The sequence below is a fragment of the Tribolium madens genome, unplaced genomic scaffold (assembly GCF_015345945.1).
Source record: "Tribolium madens isolate multiple individuals breed KSU strain unplaced genomic scaffold, Tmad_KSU_1.1 Scaffold_96;HRSCAF=242;Tcas5.2_LG5, whole genome shotgun sequence".
Classification (NCBI taxonomy): Eukaryota; Metazoa; Arthropoda; class Insecta; order Coleoptera; family Tenebrionidae; genus Tribolium; species Tribolium madens.
Genome location: NW_025401068.1, coordinates 6,688,454 through 6,707,216, shown reverse-complemented (window position 1 = coordinate 6,707,216; position 18,763 = coordinate 6,688,454). Strand labels below are relative to the sequence as shown.

The 18,763-nt window shown below is 33.9% G+C and overlaps 1 protein-coding gene across 6 annotated transcripts; it reads right to left on the bottom strand.

Moving 5' to 3' along the window:
• Positions 1 to 9,445: 9,445 nt before the first annotated feature.
• Positions 9,446 to 16,801, bottom strand: LOC123013164. 6 transcript variants are annotated; one of them, XM_044411542.1, is made up of 4 exons: positions 16,645 to 16,801; positions 16,495 to 16,519; positions 10,216 to 10,329; positions 9,446 to 10,164 (listed from the first exon to the last, which is right to left on the bottom strand). In XM_044411542.1, coding segments are annotated over exons 2-4 (786 nt in total). In that variant the 5' UTR covers positions 16,497 to 16,519; positions 16,645 to 16,801; the 3' UTR covers positions 9,446 to 9,494. The 6 variants fall into 6 exon arrangements, with proteins under 6 accessions (XP_044267477.1, XP_044267481.1, XP_044267476.1 ...); XM_044411546.1 differs by lacking the exons at positions 16,495 to 16,519; positions 16,645 to 16,801 and adding exons at positions 10,380 to 10,401; positions 10,452 to 10,794; XM_044411541.1 differs by lacking the exons at positions 16,495 to 16,519; positions 16,645 to 16,801 and adding an exon at positions 10,844 to 11,010.
• Positions 16,802 to 18,763: the final 1,962 nt, after the last annotated feature.

Genomic DNA, 18,763 nt, shown 5'->3' with positions numbered 1-18,763 from the left:
GCTTAACAAATATAGAACTGATTGCCTTTCAAATAAGTGAAGCCTTAACCATAATTCCAATAACAATGAATAAAATAGGAAAGCGTGAATATTAAACATCAAATATTTCGTAAATTGGGCTTTAGATTATACAGAAACTCGCGCCCCACGAAACTTTTCAAGTAAGGTAAGATATCAGGAACATGGAAAAAATGTTTAAAAAATTCTATCTGTCAAAAAATTTGGACATTTGTTTTTTGACATTTGACATTTTTTTATGTCTATTTAATGATACGGATGATCTTGTATATGTTTTTTACAATTATTTAGTAAAAGTACAAAAATGTCGCCAATAAAAGCCACAAATAACATTAAACAGAGTTACCTTTTAGGATACAGCTTCCTTGTTTCCTCTTCTAATAGCCAAAAAAACTTGGAAAATTATTTTTCCAACAGAAATAAATAGATTCAATGCGCAAAATTTAAACTCTCATAACTTCGAAATTGTTATAGGTAGAATTTTTTTAACATTTTTTCCATGTTCCTGGTATCTTACCTTACATGGCATTTTTCTCTGGGGCGCGAGTTCTGGCGCACTCTGTATTTATTTTGTAGGCAAAGCGTAATTTAGAACGACTTGTGCCACAGTGTCTAAAAATGTAACGCAACGTCGGCTAATTAAGTGTCTGATTTAATTTTCTCTCTGATCGCAGTTCTCAGTAAAGCACCTAAAAATTATGTAAAAGCTATATCTCTATAAGAAGCCGCCTGCAGACGTCTTTGTGCTATCGCCAAGGCCGCCGATAATTAATTAAATCAGGAAATGTTTGTTTGGTCGGCGTGACTTTTGATCTTCGCTTTTTTTTGCAAAATTTTGAAAAAGGAGACCGTTTCTTTGTCGAGTCAAGGTGAGCGGTGAGTTATGTCCCCATCACTTGCAAAAAATACCCGCACTATGCACATCTTTGGGAAATAAAAGGGCCTAAAAAATCCGTTAAAAACCGCATTTCTGTGCAATACTTGTCGCGAGTGCGAATAAATCGTCGAACAATTGCAGCTGTTTGGGCCGATCAAATAGACGAAGATATGGTCAAGGCTGGCTAAAGCGAGTCCCTCTGCCCCATTATGTAAATTAATGTAGGGCAGGATGAATGGAAGCGTGCACCGCTAAAAAGACCACAAAAAATCGACTAAAAGACCAAAAAATACGCTCTTAAAGCCCCACACTTAACTTATAAATCCGCATATTAGGAAATTGAGGTGTCCCGGGGTGAAATTGACCCGATTCTACTATCATGGGAATGGGGTCGACCGGAACTAAAATTGAAGAAAGCGTGAGAAATGCAAACACGTGGCGGATTTTTTTAATTAGGGGTAGTTTCATTCGAGATGATTTGGTCGACGTACGAACATCGAGTTGGCGGTATAAAGTGACCAAAGTCCAAAAGGGCCCTCATGGGACTTTACAGATAATTATAAGTAAGGTGTAAATGAGGTTGAGCCCTAAGAGACACCTCGACCTAATTATGCCCTTGCGGCTAATTTTATTTGAAAATATATCGCCGAGAAAGCGTCGTCTGTAATTATTATTGGTGGGGAACAAGACCTTCTCTGATTTACGGCACTAACAACATGAAATTGTTGTAATTGCTGCGTGCCCTTTGCGGCAATACCAACAAAAGTACAAATATGTGTTTCAACTGTCTCTCACGCTGTTGGGGAAAACACACTTTTTCTAGTGGAAAAAAGAAAGTTTTTAGAATTTCGCGTTCGTGAAAATTTCGTGTTGAAAAAATATAATTTGTACTTGTAATTTTTTCAAGTAGGTACATATTTAAAAAAATTATGTTGAAAAAATTATGCAATGCAAATCTGAAAAAATTGCAGATGTTAGATTTTAAAGCTTTATAAGTATACAGAATGAATATAAAGTATGGAACTAACCGTTTTTCTTAATTCATTTGCCTTCACAAAATAATAATTAATATAAATTGAAGTAATATATAAAATGTGATTGTATTTTGAGAACAAAATCTTGTTTTGTTTTAGAGTTATACGATTTTTTTTGTCAAAATTGCAATTTAGGTAAAAATCTTTTTTGGAAAAATTAAATATAAAGTAGATAGTTGTAATCCTTAGATCATAATGGGTTGCCACTTAAAAAAAAAAATGTTGAACTCAATCACAAAAAAAAATTCGAAAAATTTTATCACATTTTCATAGTACTTTATCATTCATCAATTTATATTCTAAGCAAAAAACATTTGGTTCCATACTTTTTATTCACCTGGTATGTATTTGAAAACTTCTTGGCTACTTTGCATATTTTTTGGATACCAACTGACATTGCGTTTGCAAAAAGAAATAATAGTTATTTACTCTACGAATTTGAGTATAAATCGGACGCATTATTTCACCCAGTGAATTTCTAAACCACGAGTGTAACGAGTGGTTTATCATTCACGAGGTGGAATAAAGCATCCGATTTACACTCAAACGAATTGAATACAACATTTTATTCTTCTAATTAGACTCAGCAAGGCTTAAACTTGCTTTGAATCTGTTAAAAATAATCTGGCGTTTAGAATTGAGAAATGCCAAACAGTTTTCAAAACTTCCTTACTCGAGGGAAAAACCGTAAATTTTGACACTGTCAAAATAATTATTTAAAAAATTTTAAAAACAAAGAGAATTTGAACAACAAGAAAAAATCTTGGAAAGCACAAAAATAAATAAATGGAAGATATACAAAAAAAATGATATAACTTGACTTGGTTTAATTTTGATGAGGAGGTATGATGTTTGCTAAAGTGTATAAGCCAAAGAATAAAAGACTTTGCTTCGATTAGACTCTTTGTTCTTCAGTCCTCACAAAGCCGAAAGAGCTTTTGGATTAAATTTTCGGCCGAATTCTCATTGGTATCGCATTTCAGCTACTTTCCGATCAAGTTCTAAGATAATCTTGGTGAAATAGGACTCGACATAAAATCCTAGTAACCCTGTTAAAAAGATCCACAAATGAAAAACTGTCTTTTAGCACCGTTTTGTTCAATTTCCGTCGATAATTACAATCGACACGAACCTCTCCCTCCCCAACTTGTTGCATCCCGTCAAAAATAACCCTGGAACATGAACCCGCAGTGAATGAACATCGACCGGAAATCCGCATTGTGCATCATCCCCTCCCCCCAGTCCGCCCCTGTCGCGAATTGCGTGCCTCACTACAGGTTTTATCTTGGAATTTTAATTCCTTTCCTGTCGTGGAATATTTTCCACCACGCATAGGTACGTTACATCCAAATTTCGCTTTCGTTCGAGTAACCTCATGATTCATAATCGAATTGAACAGCCTTGACTCGACCGAAATTTTAAGAATTCGCACAAACGGAAATCGGAAATACTTGATACGCCTTCTACCTGATTTTCCAGCTGTCATTTGATTGTCTTTAATCCGGCAGGTGCTAAATTAGCAGAGGAATACTACCCAATATCCTTCCAAGAATGACATGTGCCCACAATTTCTTTATTATTTTATAAGATTTTTTTCGCGAATAATTGGGGCCGACAGGATTTTTTGCATGCGGCATGTGGCCTAATTGGCGACTCGCGCCCTCCAAGGCGGATTTCCAATTACACAGGGTGTCCACACGTTTGAAAAAAATCAAACACCCTGTTATTACCACAAACAACAAAGCTTCTTTAACAAAGTTTTGTCTATAATTTTAGAGCTATTTTTATAATGTGCCTATCTTTCTTGCAGTGAAAAAAAATAATTTTATTTTATTAGAGATAAAAAATCCACCCAAATCTTCGTAAAAGATTGTATCTCCTTTATTAATTTTTGTTACAAATGTGTGTGCTTAATTCACGAGCTAATAATTCTGCATACAGGGTGCGCTAGAACTCGAACCCCAGACAAAATTGTGAGGTAAGATACCAAGAACTTGGAAAAACTGTTAAAAATTTTCTATCTATAAAAATTTTGAAGTTATGAGAGTTCAATATTTTTGCACTTTGACTCTATTTAATTCTGTTGGGAATATAATTTTCCAAGTTTTTTGGCTACAGGCTATTAAAAGAGAAAACAAGGAAGCGGTATCCAAAACTGTAACTCTGTTAAATGTCATTTGTGGTTTTTATTAGCAAAATTTTTATACCTTTAATAAATAATTATAAAAAATACATATAGAAGTTCATCAGTATTATTAAATAGACATAAAAAAATGTCAAATATCAAAAAATAAATGTCAAAATTTTTTGACAAAGAATTTTTAAAATTTTAAATTTTGGTATCTTACTTATTTAAAATGTTTCTCTTGGGCGCAAGTTCTGACATGGTTTTTCACGAGAGGGTTATTTCTGAATTTTTTTGCCGCAACTCATTATACATATTGCCACAATTTCTTGATTTCAAATTTTGAAAATAATTATAAATGAATCCACGATACTTGTTAGACTTGTCTCTTTGACAATAAAGCAAAAAAATCATGTCTCAAACGATGCGACACGTTTTGTTACCAGCCGACTATAGGCTAATGTTTAGAAGCCGTTGGTAGACACTTCAAACACCTTTTACATTAACTTAACTTGTTAATTTATTTATTTTAAATTTTGATTAAATATAGGTTATCTGTCAATCTGACATTTCTGGCAAATCTATCCAACTTACTTTGATTTCTAATATAAAAGAAATAACATATTTAATTTAGCAGTTAGTGATATTGGTATTGTTGGTTGCGGCAAAAAAAATTCAGAAATAACCCTCTCGTGAATAACCCTGTATAGTTCAATCAGCCCAAAAAATTAAAAAAATCCGGTTTTTCAAAAATTTAAAGACGTTTTTCTCGATAAGCCCTACGGAAAAAAATCTTCACAATCTGCTTTTGATTATCAATCGAGCGGCGAAAATCCGAAGTCAATCGAGGTTATAAAAAAAATCTAACTTGAAAACAATTTCTTATAAATCAAAACAGTTTCAATAATCGGATGTCGCAACGATTCCACATAATGCGTCGTCGATTTCAGGGCGCTCTAAGTGATTTCCGAGCAGCACGTGAAAGATCAAAGAATTACGTATACATTACGTATAATTGTACAGGATGTCCCACGAGTAATAATGAGCCTAAAAATTTTTTTGAAGCAATCAATATTACATTTCATAGATAACGTGGCTATTAAAATATTTCGTTTTAATTAGTTAAACATAGTAATCGTATTTTTATTTTTGACAAATTTCTTTTAGTCAAAATGAGTACTTCAGTTTTAAGAAGTCCGTCTATTTGGATATCACGCTGGATAGAAACGTGCAGTCTGTGAAGTGTTTTTCAAACATCCTTTATAAATGAGAATCTTCTTGGTCTCTTCGGCAACATTTTTTTCAAAAAATTTTTCAGGCTCATTATTACTCGTGGGACCCTGTATACCTACAGGACCCTTTTTACGATTTTTGTGGGATTTAAAAATTGATAAAATTCTATTCTTTTTTTGTACGATTTTCATTGCAGATACAGTTTCTCGAGAAAAAAAAACACGAATTCCAAAATCTTGACACAAAATTAAAGTTTAAGTTTCTAAATTGTCCACATTCCTTTTTGTTATGAAGATTTTGACTATTGTCTTAGACCCTTATAATTTCCTATTCAAACACGCAAACAAGACCAACAGAGACTTTGTAATGCAATAAACCTAAGTTTTGACGTACTGCGTAGCACAGTCAATTGGCAATTGTTGCTTGAAATAATCCGGTTGTGAAGTCCGGAGTATTCCGGAGTGAAGTGATCACAACGGACGTGAAATGCGTTGCCATCAAACAAGGCAACAATGATAACAGAAGGGATATTATATGAGAATAAAAGTGAAAGCGTTAGTGCGGGTTCGCGGGTCGTCGCCGTGCCGCGTCGTTATCAATGAATGCCGCCGCGACTGAATGAAATGAAGAGGGGCAAAACTGGAACGTTCTCAAACCACCACTTTATCTGCCGCTGTAGTGTATTTATTTCTCGTCGTTGTCAAGGAATCCCGACCTTTCTCAACACGACGGCAGTCGCGAGTCTCCTCGAAGGGATTTATGACGTAATTACACGTCGATGTCCACCTGGAGGCCCCCTTGCTCGCCTGACAAATGGCCTCAAAGGCTAATCTTGACGCGCGCTGAATGCGACTTAATCGTCCATTAATTTCGAGCAATTTAAGGAGTCCTCAAGAGCCGCCGTCGCCGCCGCCGAAGTGAAAGAGAGCGTCGAGGCGGATTCTACGTAACAGGTTGCCGACTGATCTTTACCCTTTCTCGAATCCTTTGAATCCGGGCGCTTTCCCTTTCTTAAGTCAGGGTCGGGTCCCGATGCGGGCGCTTCGACCTAACTTCCTGCTATTGATATGTAAAAGTGTAAACTTGAGGAACTGTGGCCGCGCAAGGGTTGGCCTAGGTCCGGGACACAACTTCCGACAAGCTGATGCACCCGCTGCGCTCCAATAGAAGACCCAGAGTTTCTTGAAGGATTTGTGACGCGCAACACCGAGGGATTAATAACAAAATCCCCAACACACAACACGCTAAGAATGAACTATTCTACACGTAAAATAATACATTCTTTGCAACAACATTATAAGAAAATTTTATCAGTATTCTCGAAACCAAAAAAAACTATTGTTAACTATTTTTTTCTATACAACATTTATGAACATTGACGGAATTTTGTGAACCAACACTAAAGTGACAAAAATAATAATTCATTTGTTTTCACATTTTTCTTTACCTAAATGCATTTAAAAAGAATAAAAAGATGGATGTTCATTTAGGAATCAAATCAAAACTCTTCATATACTATTAAATTCAATGTTTATTCATTAATAATGTAACAACATTAGAAGTTAAAAACATAATTAAAGAAAATCGAATCCTTGAAAGCAAGTGGTTTCACCAGTAAACTATTATTATAGTTCACCATCGATAACATGAATTATTGTTAAATAAAAAATCACTTAAAACTTGCTTATTTCATAAGGTTTTTAAAGCATTAATACATGGTCCTCTTCATAAAAAATATTATTCTCAAGTTTGTGAAAATTATAAAGCATTACTTATCTATTCAGTCTTTTTTTTTCTAAAATTTTAGAGAAAGCTATTTTCAATTAAATTTTTTGTAAGTTGTACTTGATCACCACAGAAGTGTAAAAATTCCTAAAGAAGTCTGTTCTTTGCCTGACGAGTGCACATAATAGGTACTGTCAATTCAGCTACGTGATGTAGGTAGGTATAGGTATGTCATTTTTTTACATCTTTTTTGATTTCCACATTAATTCAGTCAACGAACAAGTTATAGCAAAATATTTTTTACTTTAGAACTGGATTAGTTAGTGGATAAGTATACTATAAAAGACCCCGGTCTCACGAGGAGAGCAGTGCTTACGAGGGCACCACGAATGTTCCGTTTTTTGCTTTTTACAAAATAAAACGGCACGTGTTACCAAAAAAATGGTTTTGCACAAAATTAAAGCTTATAAGCCTTCCATAAGATGGTTCCCTCGGAATTTCTGTATCTCAAATAATTTTCGAAATATTCGCTAGGCCTCTCTAAAAAACTATTAATGAATTACCATAAGGATTGTTGTAAAAACTGTAAGCTCTGTGATTGGGCCTCTTAAAATCGACCATTATAATAATGTAAAAAAACCAATCACTTTTGCTTTTAAATTAATTCCAAAATTTAATGCAATGGCCCGTTTGTGGTCGGCCATTATAATAACGTGAAAAGCCAATCATTTCAGTCTTTAGATTAATTCATAATAGCAAAACTGGTTAATTCACTTTTGCATTCATTCATTAAGATAATTCTAATTTTAAATAAAATGTGTATGCGCTTTGTACCTACCTATTCTCAACTATTGTGAGTTTTTTGTGATGGAGAATTTGCACCTAATTAGTAATTACGTTTCGTTGTCGGTACTTGATTGGGAAATAAAACCCGAAACCTTCAAACAAAAATAGGAATGTTATGTTTTACCCATCCTGTGTGTTAGTGTGTTTACAAACATCATAACTTGGTGATGAAGATTTTCGTACCTAGAAGAATAATACAGAGGAAGAAATGAAACTTAACCTCTCTTTCTTGCAAGCTAGGTACAAAAAGTTTGTTTTAGTGTTCTCTACAAGTTCCTGAGTACAATTTTCCAATCTACAACCAACATTCTGACACAATCATTTTTGATGTAGACTGGGGATTTATTAGACTATGATGCAAAATGAGACAAAAATTGTTTTTTTGAATTTCTTTTTTATCTATCTTTTTATTTTTTATAATCAACTTTTCTTAAGCGTTTATTGTATGAACTGCATTTATTACAAAATGTCTGCAGTGAAAGAATATATAAAATAAAAATTATAGAAATACAGAAAATACCTTATAACTGATTGCATAACATACGTCGAGTATCTTATTATGAGATATACGTATAAAATAGATATTTAGAGGTTTCAGAAGCCAGTCAGTGTAAGTCAAATCACGTTAAAAATGAGGTAGTTAAGCATTTAAAAAAACATATAAAAAAAGCTCACAAAGGAGAAAATCGAAATCTTAATTGAAGGAGAATTGATAACACTTTAAAGTAGTGCCTTATGTGCATTGCTCGATAATTTAATAATACATCAGTGTCATCTGAACCACATAAATCATTTTGAGAAAAATTGTGATTTAGACTGATTCGCTTCTGAGCATGTGAGCCCACCATTTAAGATAATTGTAAATAAAATGTCTAAGAAATACTGAAAGGAGACAGTTTTGCTTCTCTTTTTGGAAAATATTGTTATTTTTTATCCTTTAAAAAAATATTAAACAAAAAATTTAAACTATATCTACACCTTGTACGTAAACTTACTTATAACAACAAAGTAAATAGGATAAAATATCTTCAGTGGTAAAAGTTCGCTGCTTGGATATTTGTTTATTTTCCCCACTTGTGCGGCAAAGCAATTTTTCCTCCTTATCGCCATAATGAATAACCGTCACACCTGCGTGCATCTTTTTCGCCTCATATTTCAGCATCGTCCGTGCATGTAGTTGTCATCAACAAAACAACAAAAACCCGAAATGACTTTCGAACATCCCAAAGCTCGATAATTAATTTCGTGTCGGTTTCGTTGACAGTTCTTAACGTCGAGATTACGTCTCGATAAGCTGACAATATGGAAGAACACGAGACGGTCATATTTTATTGTTTGGAAGAGTTTCGAGGGTGGGGATTTGACGTAACAGTGCGAACTTTGTTGGGACCCAGTTTTTGCCGAGTTGTACACAAAAATGAATGGGATTCATCCTTTACCTTCATTGGGAGTTGGGAGAGGTCGGGATCGAAGTTTCAGGACTGGGACCGTCGCGTGTGGGGCGCTACACCCTAATATTGCTTCGTTCTATCTCGCTTTTTTTGTTCCACTTTCACAGAATGACCCAATTACACAATAAAAATACGATTTGTAATAATAATAATACTTTTATTGTACAGTGGATACAAAAAATAGGTTACAATCGTCGTCGTCTTTGTCTTAGAGCCAGTTGTTTACACCTCACAATAAAATCCTCGTCGCACATTTCCTCACTGTTTTTCTCCAAATTTCTTTTCAATTCTTTCCTTTTATCATCGATCATTTGATCGACGATTTCGTCTTTATTATTATTTTCCTCCATTTTCTTTACTCCAAGGTACTTCTCCTCATTACAAACACTTGACGTCACGTCGACTCGTATCACCTGTTCTGTTTGAGGACTTGGAGGTTTAGAAAATTTAATTACTTTATCTTTAGTTTTCTTCCCACGCTTTTTTCTTCGTTTTTTTGTTTTGTCTTCTTTTTCTTCTTGGGCACTCCTTTGACTTTCTTGAAGAAGTTTTTCAATGTCTGAATGTACTTCATATTGGAGATTCTTAAGCGAATCATCAGGAGATTTCGGTGGATCATCTGAATCGTTTAAAAGAAGAGACAAATCAGTTTCAAGTGTATCATAACAAAAGTCACGATCATCTTCGGTCGGACTTTTTGAAATTTTGGCCGACTTCAACCGGGGACGTTTTTTAGACCACTTATCAAGAGACGATCCTGTATTAAACGATTGTATATTGGCAGGCAAATTCAAATTATTTATAGCCAAAGTATTTGATTTTGAACCTTTTTGTTTAAAAAATGGAAACGAGTAGCTGAAAGTCAAATTTACCCAAATTTTGGTTTTAGATAGCCAAAAAAATTACCTGTGACCCTCTTCACCTGTAAATACCAGAGTGTTGTTTTCTTTCCATTTCTTGACTCTTGTTTGTTCTTCTCGACTTGACAATTTAATTGCAGTACACTTCATCGAACAAAACCTGAAATAATTTTTTAACCAGACTATACTAATCTCAATATTAGTTGCAACCTTGGAGTGTAACAAAATTAGTCTAGACGAAAGAGGTATTAAAAATTTTATTGTTTTATAAAAATGATTTACGATTCGGATGTCCTTTTTGAATTTTCGCTGCAATTGCTGACGTGTTTTTCGCAAAATACCGACACAAAGACCGAATTTTGTTATTGTTCGTTTCCTCTATATTGTCGTAGACCCACCCACATGCAATGAGAATAAAAGAAATGTCACCGCATTGTTAATGCTTTTCAGGTGAATGACGTTTGACGATTCGATGCACTTTCCTAGTTATTTGCCACAATTTCAAAAAAGAAAAAAACAAGAAATAAGGCAGAGGAGAGTGCTCAAGTTGCATGGAATATTTTTTCTACTACAGAAAAAAACACTGTGCGTATGTTAATCGGCGATTAAATAATCTTATCAATTAATGCACCCGCTTGTTTCAAGATTATTAACAGTGACAGTAGTAGACTTACATGTCAAGTGCTATAACTACTGCATTACCTCCAGTTCTGATGTCACTGGTGACTTTTTAAACGCTTTATCAATACTTTTATCGAGTTTTATGTTTTTTTGGTTGTTGGAGTTTGATTGTGAAGAGGATTTAGTATGGGTTTCAGATTCCAAAAGCGCCTACTTATTACCGAACACGCAACCAGACTAACACTGAAGGCTGCCAGGGCGCTCGTTGATATGTCGTTGCGTGCACACCTCGCCCAAGAAAAATAAAACAGCCGTCACTTGAACACCAATTACTCGAAAATTCACAAATTTCGTTCGAGAAAAAGTTTAGTAATTTCCGTTGCGTCGCTTTTTGCGCAATGTCGCAAAATTTTCTCGTTAATTAATGATCCACAGGTATACTTTGACAAATTACATCGAATTAAAAGTAAATTTCCGGGTGAGCAGGCATCGAGCAGCAGCCTAACACTGCGTGGTACCTGCCAAAGTCAACTGAAAACGGTACAATTAGTGCTTTAGACATCTAATTTACTAGTTATTTTAGAATTATGTTCTGACATCCCGACTTTATTTGCGCGAAAACGCGATCTTGAGAAAGGAAAAAGGATTTTGTTTTCAATTTGTAAGGTGGTAGCGCGTGGTGGTTACTTATAGTCGCTGTTCTAATCACTCCATTATGAGGCTTGGGAAAAAACAACTGTGGAGTATCGGATTCTAGATAAGCAGTATGGAACAACCCCCACTTTAACTTCGATTGGGTGCAGAATGGGTTGCCTATTTCGATACGATTTACTTAAAAGGAAAGTTAGAATTGGAACGAAACTGACGATGACTTTACAAAAATGTCATAATGCTTTCTTAGCCTGTCTCTCTATTACACGTTTTGGTGTCAATTTTAGTGCCATTAAGTGTTCCACCGTGAATTAATCATGACAACGATTTTATTATTTTAATATTTGCGATCCATATCCTTAAATTTGGAAAAAATCTAGGAAAAACAAATTAAACCTGGAAACGATTTTGTTGGAAATGTTAAAAAGAGGATCTTGAATTTCGATAAAACTAACTAACTATGAAGTCACTTGTTCATTGTACTGGATACGATTTTCTTATTTGTTGCAACAATGTAATTTTATCTTAACAAAGAAATAATTGCAATGAACCTTGTACCAATATTTTTTCTCGGTTTCTGCGCTGTTCTACTACCAATTTTGTGTATATTTTTAAATTTAATTAAATTTAGTGAACTCTAGCACATTATGAAGCTAGTTTAAGCTATATTTTAGTTTCAATCCAATTTTAGATTCTCTCAAATGTAAAGTTTAGTTTAGTTAGTAGTTCCTGTGTTTAATATTTTGCTAAAAAAACTATTTAGTTGAATGTACTCTGGCAACCAAAATTAACCGGACACCTAAAATTTTGTGATTTTTCACATTTTTGTTATTCTTTGTCGGATTTTGACAAATTTTTGTTCGGCTTAAAGAATGAACTTTGCAGAATATTGTAATTTAATTTAATAACATTTCTAGTTTTATCTTGTAAACGTTATACTTAAAAGACGAGAGCACAGTTTTTTTACTTTTTTATAGTGAGCTGTAGTGTGTAACAGAGACAAAATTAAGTTTTTACTTACAAATTATTGCCCGTTCTTTTCTGAATATTTGTTTCAAAATTTTATCTTCTGGTGCCTCAGAGATACGAAGCATTGAAAAAGACGTTGCTTTTCTAATGTTATTAAATATTTGTTTAGAAAGTAGGCTAAATAAATGAAAAGGTAGTTAAACCGAAAATTATGGCATATCCCACCAAATAAGCCCAATTACGTCTTTGAACACAAAAATCTGAAAAACTTGAAACTTCAAAAAATTACAAGTAAAACGGTTAATTATTGGAAGCTTCCATGCGCCTATTTTAACGTGTTTGCACATTTGGCCTACTAAATACGAATATTCATTGAAATTGGAAATGTAATGCTTTTTTTGAAGGTTTATATCTCTCATGTCTCAAGAATTAAAATTATGGAAAATGTGGTACATAATTCAGAAACTATGGGCAATAATCTGAAATCAGTAAAAACTTGAGCTTGTTTATGTGGCACATCATAGCTCAGTATAAAAATAAGTAAAAAAACAGTGCTATCGTCTTTTAGGTATAACATTTACCTACAAGACAAAACTAGAAATGTTATTGAATTAAATTACAATATTCTGCAAAGTTCATTCTTTAAGCGGAACAAAAATTTGTCAAAATCCGACAATGAATAAGAAAAACATTGCAATGAGAAAAATCGCAAAATTTTATGTGTCCCGTTAGTTTTGGCGGTAAGTGTAGTTGAGATAATTAACACACATAAAATTTCAGGCATTTCAAATTTTATTAATTAATAATAACAATTTGTTTTTGTTTTTAGTAGAAAAATGTAGGTATACTAACTATCAACTAATAACCATTAATTAATAAAAAGAACATCAATGAATGGGGAATAAACTTGATTGTATTTTATTCTAAATTACATTAAAAAATATAACTTAATTTTTGTTAATGCAATCAATAACTCAGTTTTATTTATGAAATAACATTTTTTCATGAATTTTTTAAATGAATAAACAGATGATTGTTTCAACAAAAACTCCAGTATGACTAAGAAAATAATACCTTGCGTTCAACTGAATTTTTGATCAAAGTAGCCTCTGAATGAAGTTAAGCTGACTACATTGAAAAACATAAACAAAGAAGAAAGTTTAGGTTGTTCTGTCTCTCCATTATTAAATGTTGTTAACTTAATTCTAGTGACAAATCATTAATTTGGTCAAATTTAATTAAACGAATTATGTTGTAATTCATTTTTAAAGTTAATTGAAAGTTGTTTCAGTGATTTTTCGAATTTCAAAGGTTTTCTAGTCAACTCGTTACTCCTTGAACACGCTTACATGTTAGTCAACCAAAATTGCAGTAATATGACAAATAAGATTAAAGTTCAATTAACAGCATATTTTAAACAGTTGCTGCAACAGCTTAATATTACAGTTAAAGTTGAAGAACGTCCTCTTGTGACAATTTCATTACTTTATTTACATTTTTTCTTTCTTTGTACCCTCTTCAATCATGTTTCTCAACTCGGGTAAGTTTCCCCTTCTTGTAAAAATGATTGAGTATTTTGTCGCGATCGCGTCGTGACAGCATGACGCGTCAATTCGTCGACGACGTACGTAGATTGTGGATACATCTTGGTGGATGCGCCGGTCCCTCTTCGGCCCCGTCGTCGGAACTTAATGCATCCGTCCATCACAAACAATTTAAATCAAGTAGAAGAAGATAAATATTTGTAAAGGAGAGAGTGTAGTAGAGACTTCAAAAGACATGTGACCCACGCAGAGCTTATCAAGCGACGGTCCGGCAGCAGCGCTGCGAATTCAATTTCAATACGCGCTCTCAATCATGCATGGAGTTTGGGGGCGGAGGGGCGGCAGGTGGCCGAAGGACGAGGGAGAGAGAGTGAACATCAAAGTCCTGCAGGCTCTCGCGTCCAAGACATAGTGCTGTTCCCTCGGCCCCGCTGCCCCCCGCCGGATTGACGCGCCTGCCACGCATATACTCAGCTCACGCATAATTTAGACGCGCGGTTGCGAGAATGGACATCGCCCGAGCTCAATCAATACCTCAGATCCAGGACTACATTACTGCCTCCGGCCTTTGCTGGTTTGCTTTGTGGAACAACTCTAGCTTGAGACTACGACAGATAGATGGATGTGCTAGATAGACGAGCTTTTACAACACCACGGACGCAACCGAATTTCATTCTTCAAAATACACGCAAACATTTAAAAATCTCTGTTTCATTGTTTTCACATTGAAAGATATTGTTTACAAACACTCAAAACCAAAATAAAATACAAACTCCAGACCAATTATGTAAGAAAATAAAAATAAGAAATTTGTCTTATTTAACTATGTAATAGATAATAAATTGATGTAGGTACTAACGTTAAAATTACATAAATATTTATTTAAAATAGTTTACTTTTTTGAAGACATTCTTTATGTTAAATTTTGCATGTAGAGTCAAAATAAATTAACTAAATTCTGTTTTTTCTTTAAGTGGAAATTACCAAGTCAAAATTTTGGTGAAAAAATTGGTAGCAACTTGTCTCCATAGACACAAATTTTGTTTGCTCTTTGTTTTTGTCCCTAGAAATTTCGTTAAAAAATTATGGTTATGTTTTGAAATTGAGATTTTCACTTTTTTGAATCTTGTGTGCCTGTTTGCTCTTTGAAAGCGCTGTAATTGAATACCTAAGGACAGACAACATTACCTAAGGTCTCAAGACAGAATTCAATGATAATAATATCGATAGAAACAGACTGCAAGTAAGTACAATGTTGTGAACAAAAATGAGGTTCTTGCTACAAGAGAAAATTTTCAAGTAAGGTAAGATATCAGGAACATGGAAAAAATGTTTAAAAAATTATTTAGTAAAAGTACAAAAATTTTGCCAATAAAAGCCACAAATAACATTGAACAGAGTTACAATTTAGCATACAGTTTTCTTGTTTCCTCTTTTAATAGCCTATAGCAAAAAAACTTGAAAAATTATTTTTCCAACAGAAATAAATAGAGTCAAAGTGCAAAATTTAAACTCTCATAACTTCGAAATTTTTATAGATAATTTTTTAAATATTTTTTCCATGTTCCTAGTATATGCCTTATATGGCATTTTTCTCTAGGGCGCGAGTTCTGGCGCAGCCTGTATACAGAAAAAATAAAGACACATGTAGGTATTATGATGATTGGCAATAAATTTTATGTAATTAATTGTAATGAGCTCAAAGTTGATGCATTTTATAAATTCTTCTTCAGTTTTAGTTTCAAAATTGTTACTTTTTCAATTCGTTCCTCAAAAACGATGAACAAGACACCAATTTAATTGCGTTCTTTCCGAGGCTCTTTCTCATTCATGATTATTTTGTATTCTTGTCAATTTTTTGTTAAAAATTGTGAATGTTTAGCAAACCTGCATTACAAATTGCGTCTACATTTTAACGGGGCCCTTTTTCTAACTTCCTGCTTGCGAATTATTCGTTTCCAAGAACTGTTAGCGGTACCGAATTTGTTCCTTTATTTGGTGTTCCGTCTCTAAATGTTCTTAGACGATTTTTGTGTTGACGTTTAATGACATTGTCAAATAATTCAAAAAACAGGATCTGCCAACCTCCTTTATTAAAATTACCATGAATGAATTTACTAGTGGTGCCAACTGTTTGGCATTTCCTTAAAAAAACAAACTTTAGTTGAGAATAACTTTCAACATTGCACATTTATACATAAATCAATTATGTCAATTTTACGATAATTTGATTTTTTACTCATTTTGTACACGGTGATTCATATAACACTGCAAACCTGGTCAACTTAAAATGCAACTCAAAATTCAGATTTAAATAAGATTTTGTTTAATTATATTTTTGGACATTCTGAACGGAATAACAATAGTTAAATTAAATATATCTCTTTATAGAATCTTCAAATTTCTCAAAGTTTTCGTTTTTGTTTTTTTTTTGTTTTTGTGACCACAACATAATGTTAAGTTATTAACTTTTATGAATCAAGTAAATTACCAATAATGTATTACTAGTTGTAGCCAAAGTACATCACGCTAGTACTTACATGAATCATCCTGTATATTAAAACGCTGCAACAAATAAAATAAAAAGAATGAATACTTCTTACTTATATATATTTTTTTTTATTAAACAGAGAATCTTTTAGCTAATATTAAAATATTGATCAAAATGCCTTTTATTCGTTTTTACTGACCGTTCTTGTAAGTCATCTCCGAAATTGCCTTCGTCCTACAATCAGAGAATCGATTGGAGTCAGTACTTCTTGTAAGAATATTGCTTGAATGATTTGGATAGAACCAAACGTAACAATTCGAATCAAGGTCCAATTGGTTTTCTCCCCATGGCTGTGAAAAGTTCGCCGTCATCACTTTTACCATCACTGCTTCCATCTTATTGAAGCAGGACTTGTTCCTGCGATTTTTCAATCACTTTTCCACTGCGTAAATCTATCGAAATTATCGAATGTGTGTGTACTTTGGAAACACAAAAGCCCCTCACCCCGATTGCGTGGGGCGTAGTGTCCGCTTTAAATTTTGATTCGGCGTTAATTCAGCACATTTTCCGGGGTATCTTTGGGGGCGGCTCTGCTGTCATTTCGCTTTGTTACTTTAGGATGGTTCGAAGTTGCCGGCGGCGGTTTATCCACCCGTCCAGAGGGTGAATCTCGTCCTGTCGGAGTGTTAAACGCACTCTCTCATAATGGTGTGTTAATTTTTTAGCACCTGGCCGAAGTTGAGTTGACGTTGGACGCGTCGGGGCCGTCAATCAAGGCAAATTCGCGCCAATGAATTTTTCATTTCCGCCTTTAAATAATTTCGAGTCGGAATTATCTGCGTGATTTGGTATCGATTCGGTCGGGAGGCTCATATGAATGCATAAGTGGCCGAGTGTCCGTCCGCGAGCTTGTCCGCGGGGCCGCTAAGACTACGGGGAGGGCGGCCGGGATCGATAGAGCGCCCCCGCCTCGTCCCGCACTTTACACTTCCCGCAGGACTTTCACTCTCCGGACTCTGGACTTTCTCCTCCACCCAGGCACAGCGGCGTGTCATGATGCATATTCAGGTAGCAGGAAAGCAGACGCCTGCACATGCAGGCGTCGGTTACGGAGCGCCAGAGAGGATGCCACGAAAGACGTTGACCTCCGCTTTTTTCAATGCCCAACTAACACCCAAACACGATTACGGGAATAGAATCGCTTATTTCAAACAGATAAACTGACCGCAAGAGCAGATTTTAACGGACACTCTTCAAATTTTAACTTTCACTCATTAGGACGGAAGCGAAACAAATAAACAAAGGGAAAACGAGAATGTCACACTCACAACCACGGTATATTTTTACTTTCCTGTAACGCTTTCTCAATATGTGTGAATATTTTGCTTATTGTTTCGTATTCACTTTCTCATTCCTTTTCTTTATCTTTGTGTTCATGTATATGTTTATTTTTTATTCAAGTAGGTACTACGAATTAAAGTTAAAAAATTAAACAATCTACGAATGAGAATAGATAAACAATCTTTATCGTCGTGTATAATACAACATTTTTTGCTATAGCAGGACTTAAAGTTTAAGAGAAAAAATAAGATTTCAATAAGATTTCAAAAAAAATAGTTTTTGGCATTTCTCATTACGAAACGTCAGATTATTTTCAACGGATTTAAAGCAAGTTTAAGCCTTGTTGAGTCTAATTCGAAGAATAAAATGTTGTATTCAATTCGTTTGAGTGTAAATCGGACGCTTCATTCCATCTTGTGGATGATAAAATTTGTAAATTTAAATGAATAAAATAAGTTAAAACATTTTATCTACCCTTTCGATTAAAGTGTTACTTTATCTACCCTTGCAGTTGAAGTGCTGCTTTATATACTCAAAAGAATTGATAAAGATATAGTTTAACATCTGCTATAGAAAAAAAACGTTTACATTCTTTATTATTTTTACCACAATCCCATCCATTTATTTCTTTTAAAATATGAATTGTATAAAACTGACCTAAAAATAAGAATTAATGCTAATGTTAAATCCTATTAATTAACGTTTACATACATAACATTTGTTATTTTTTTGCATTTTTTATAAATATAAGTTTATTAAAAATTCATTTTTTCTTTACTTTATTATTCCTTTCTAATAAGAAATGGTGTTACAGTAGTTACGTAAATCTGTAGCAAATAACCCATAATTTGTTCCAATTTTGAAAATAGAGATAAAAAGAATATAGTATATTATAACACTAGTTTATAAGCAAGCCGGGTTTTAACGTCGTAAGTGTTTTAAAGGCGCTTATAAACGAGTGTTATACGCTATTTTTT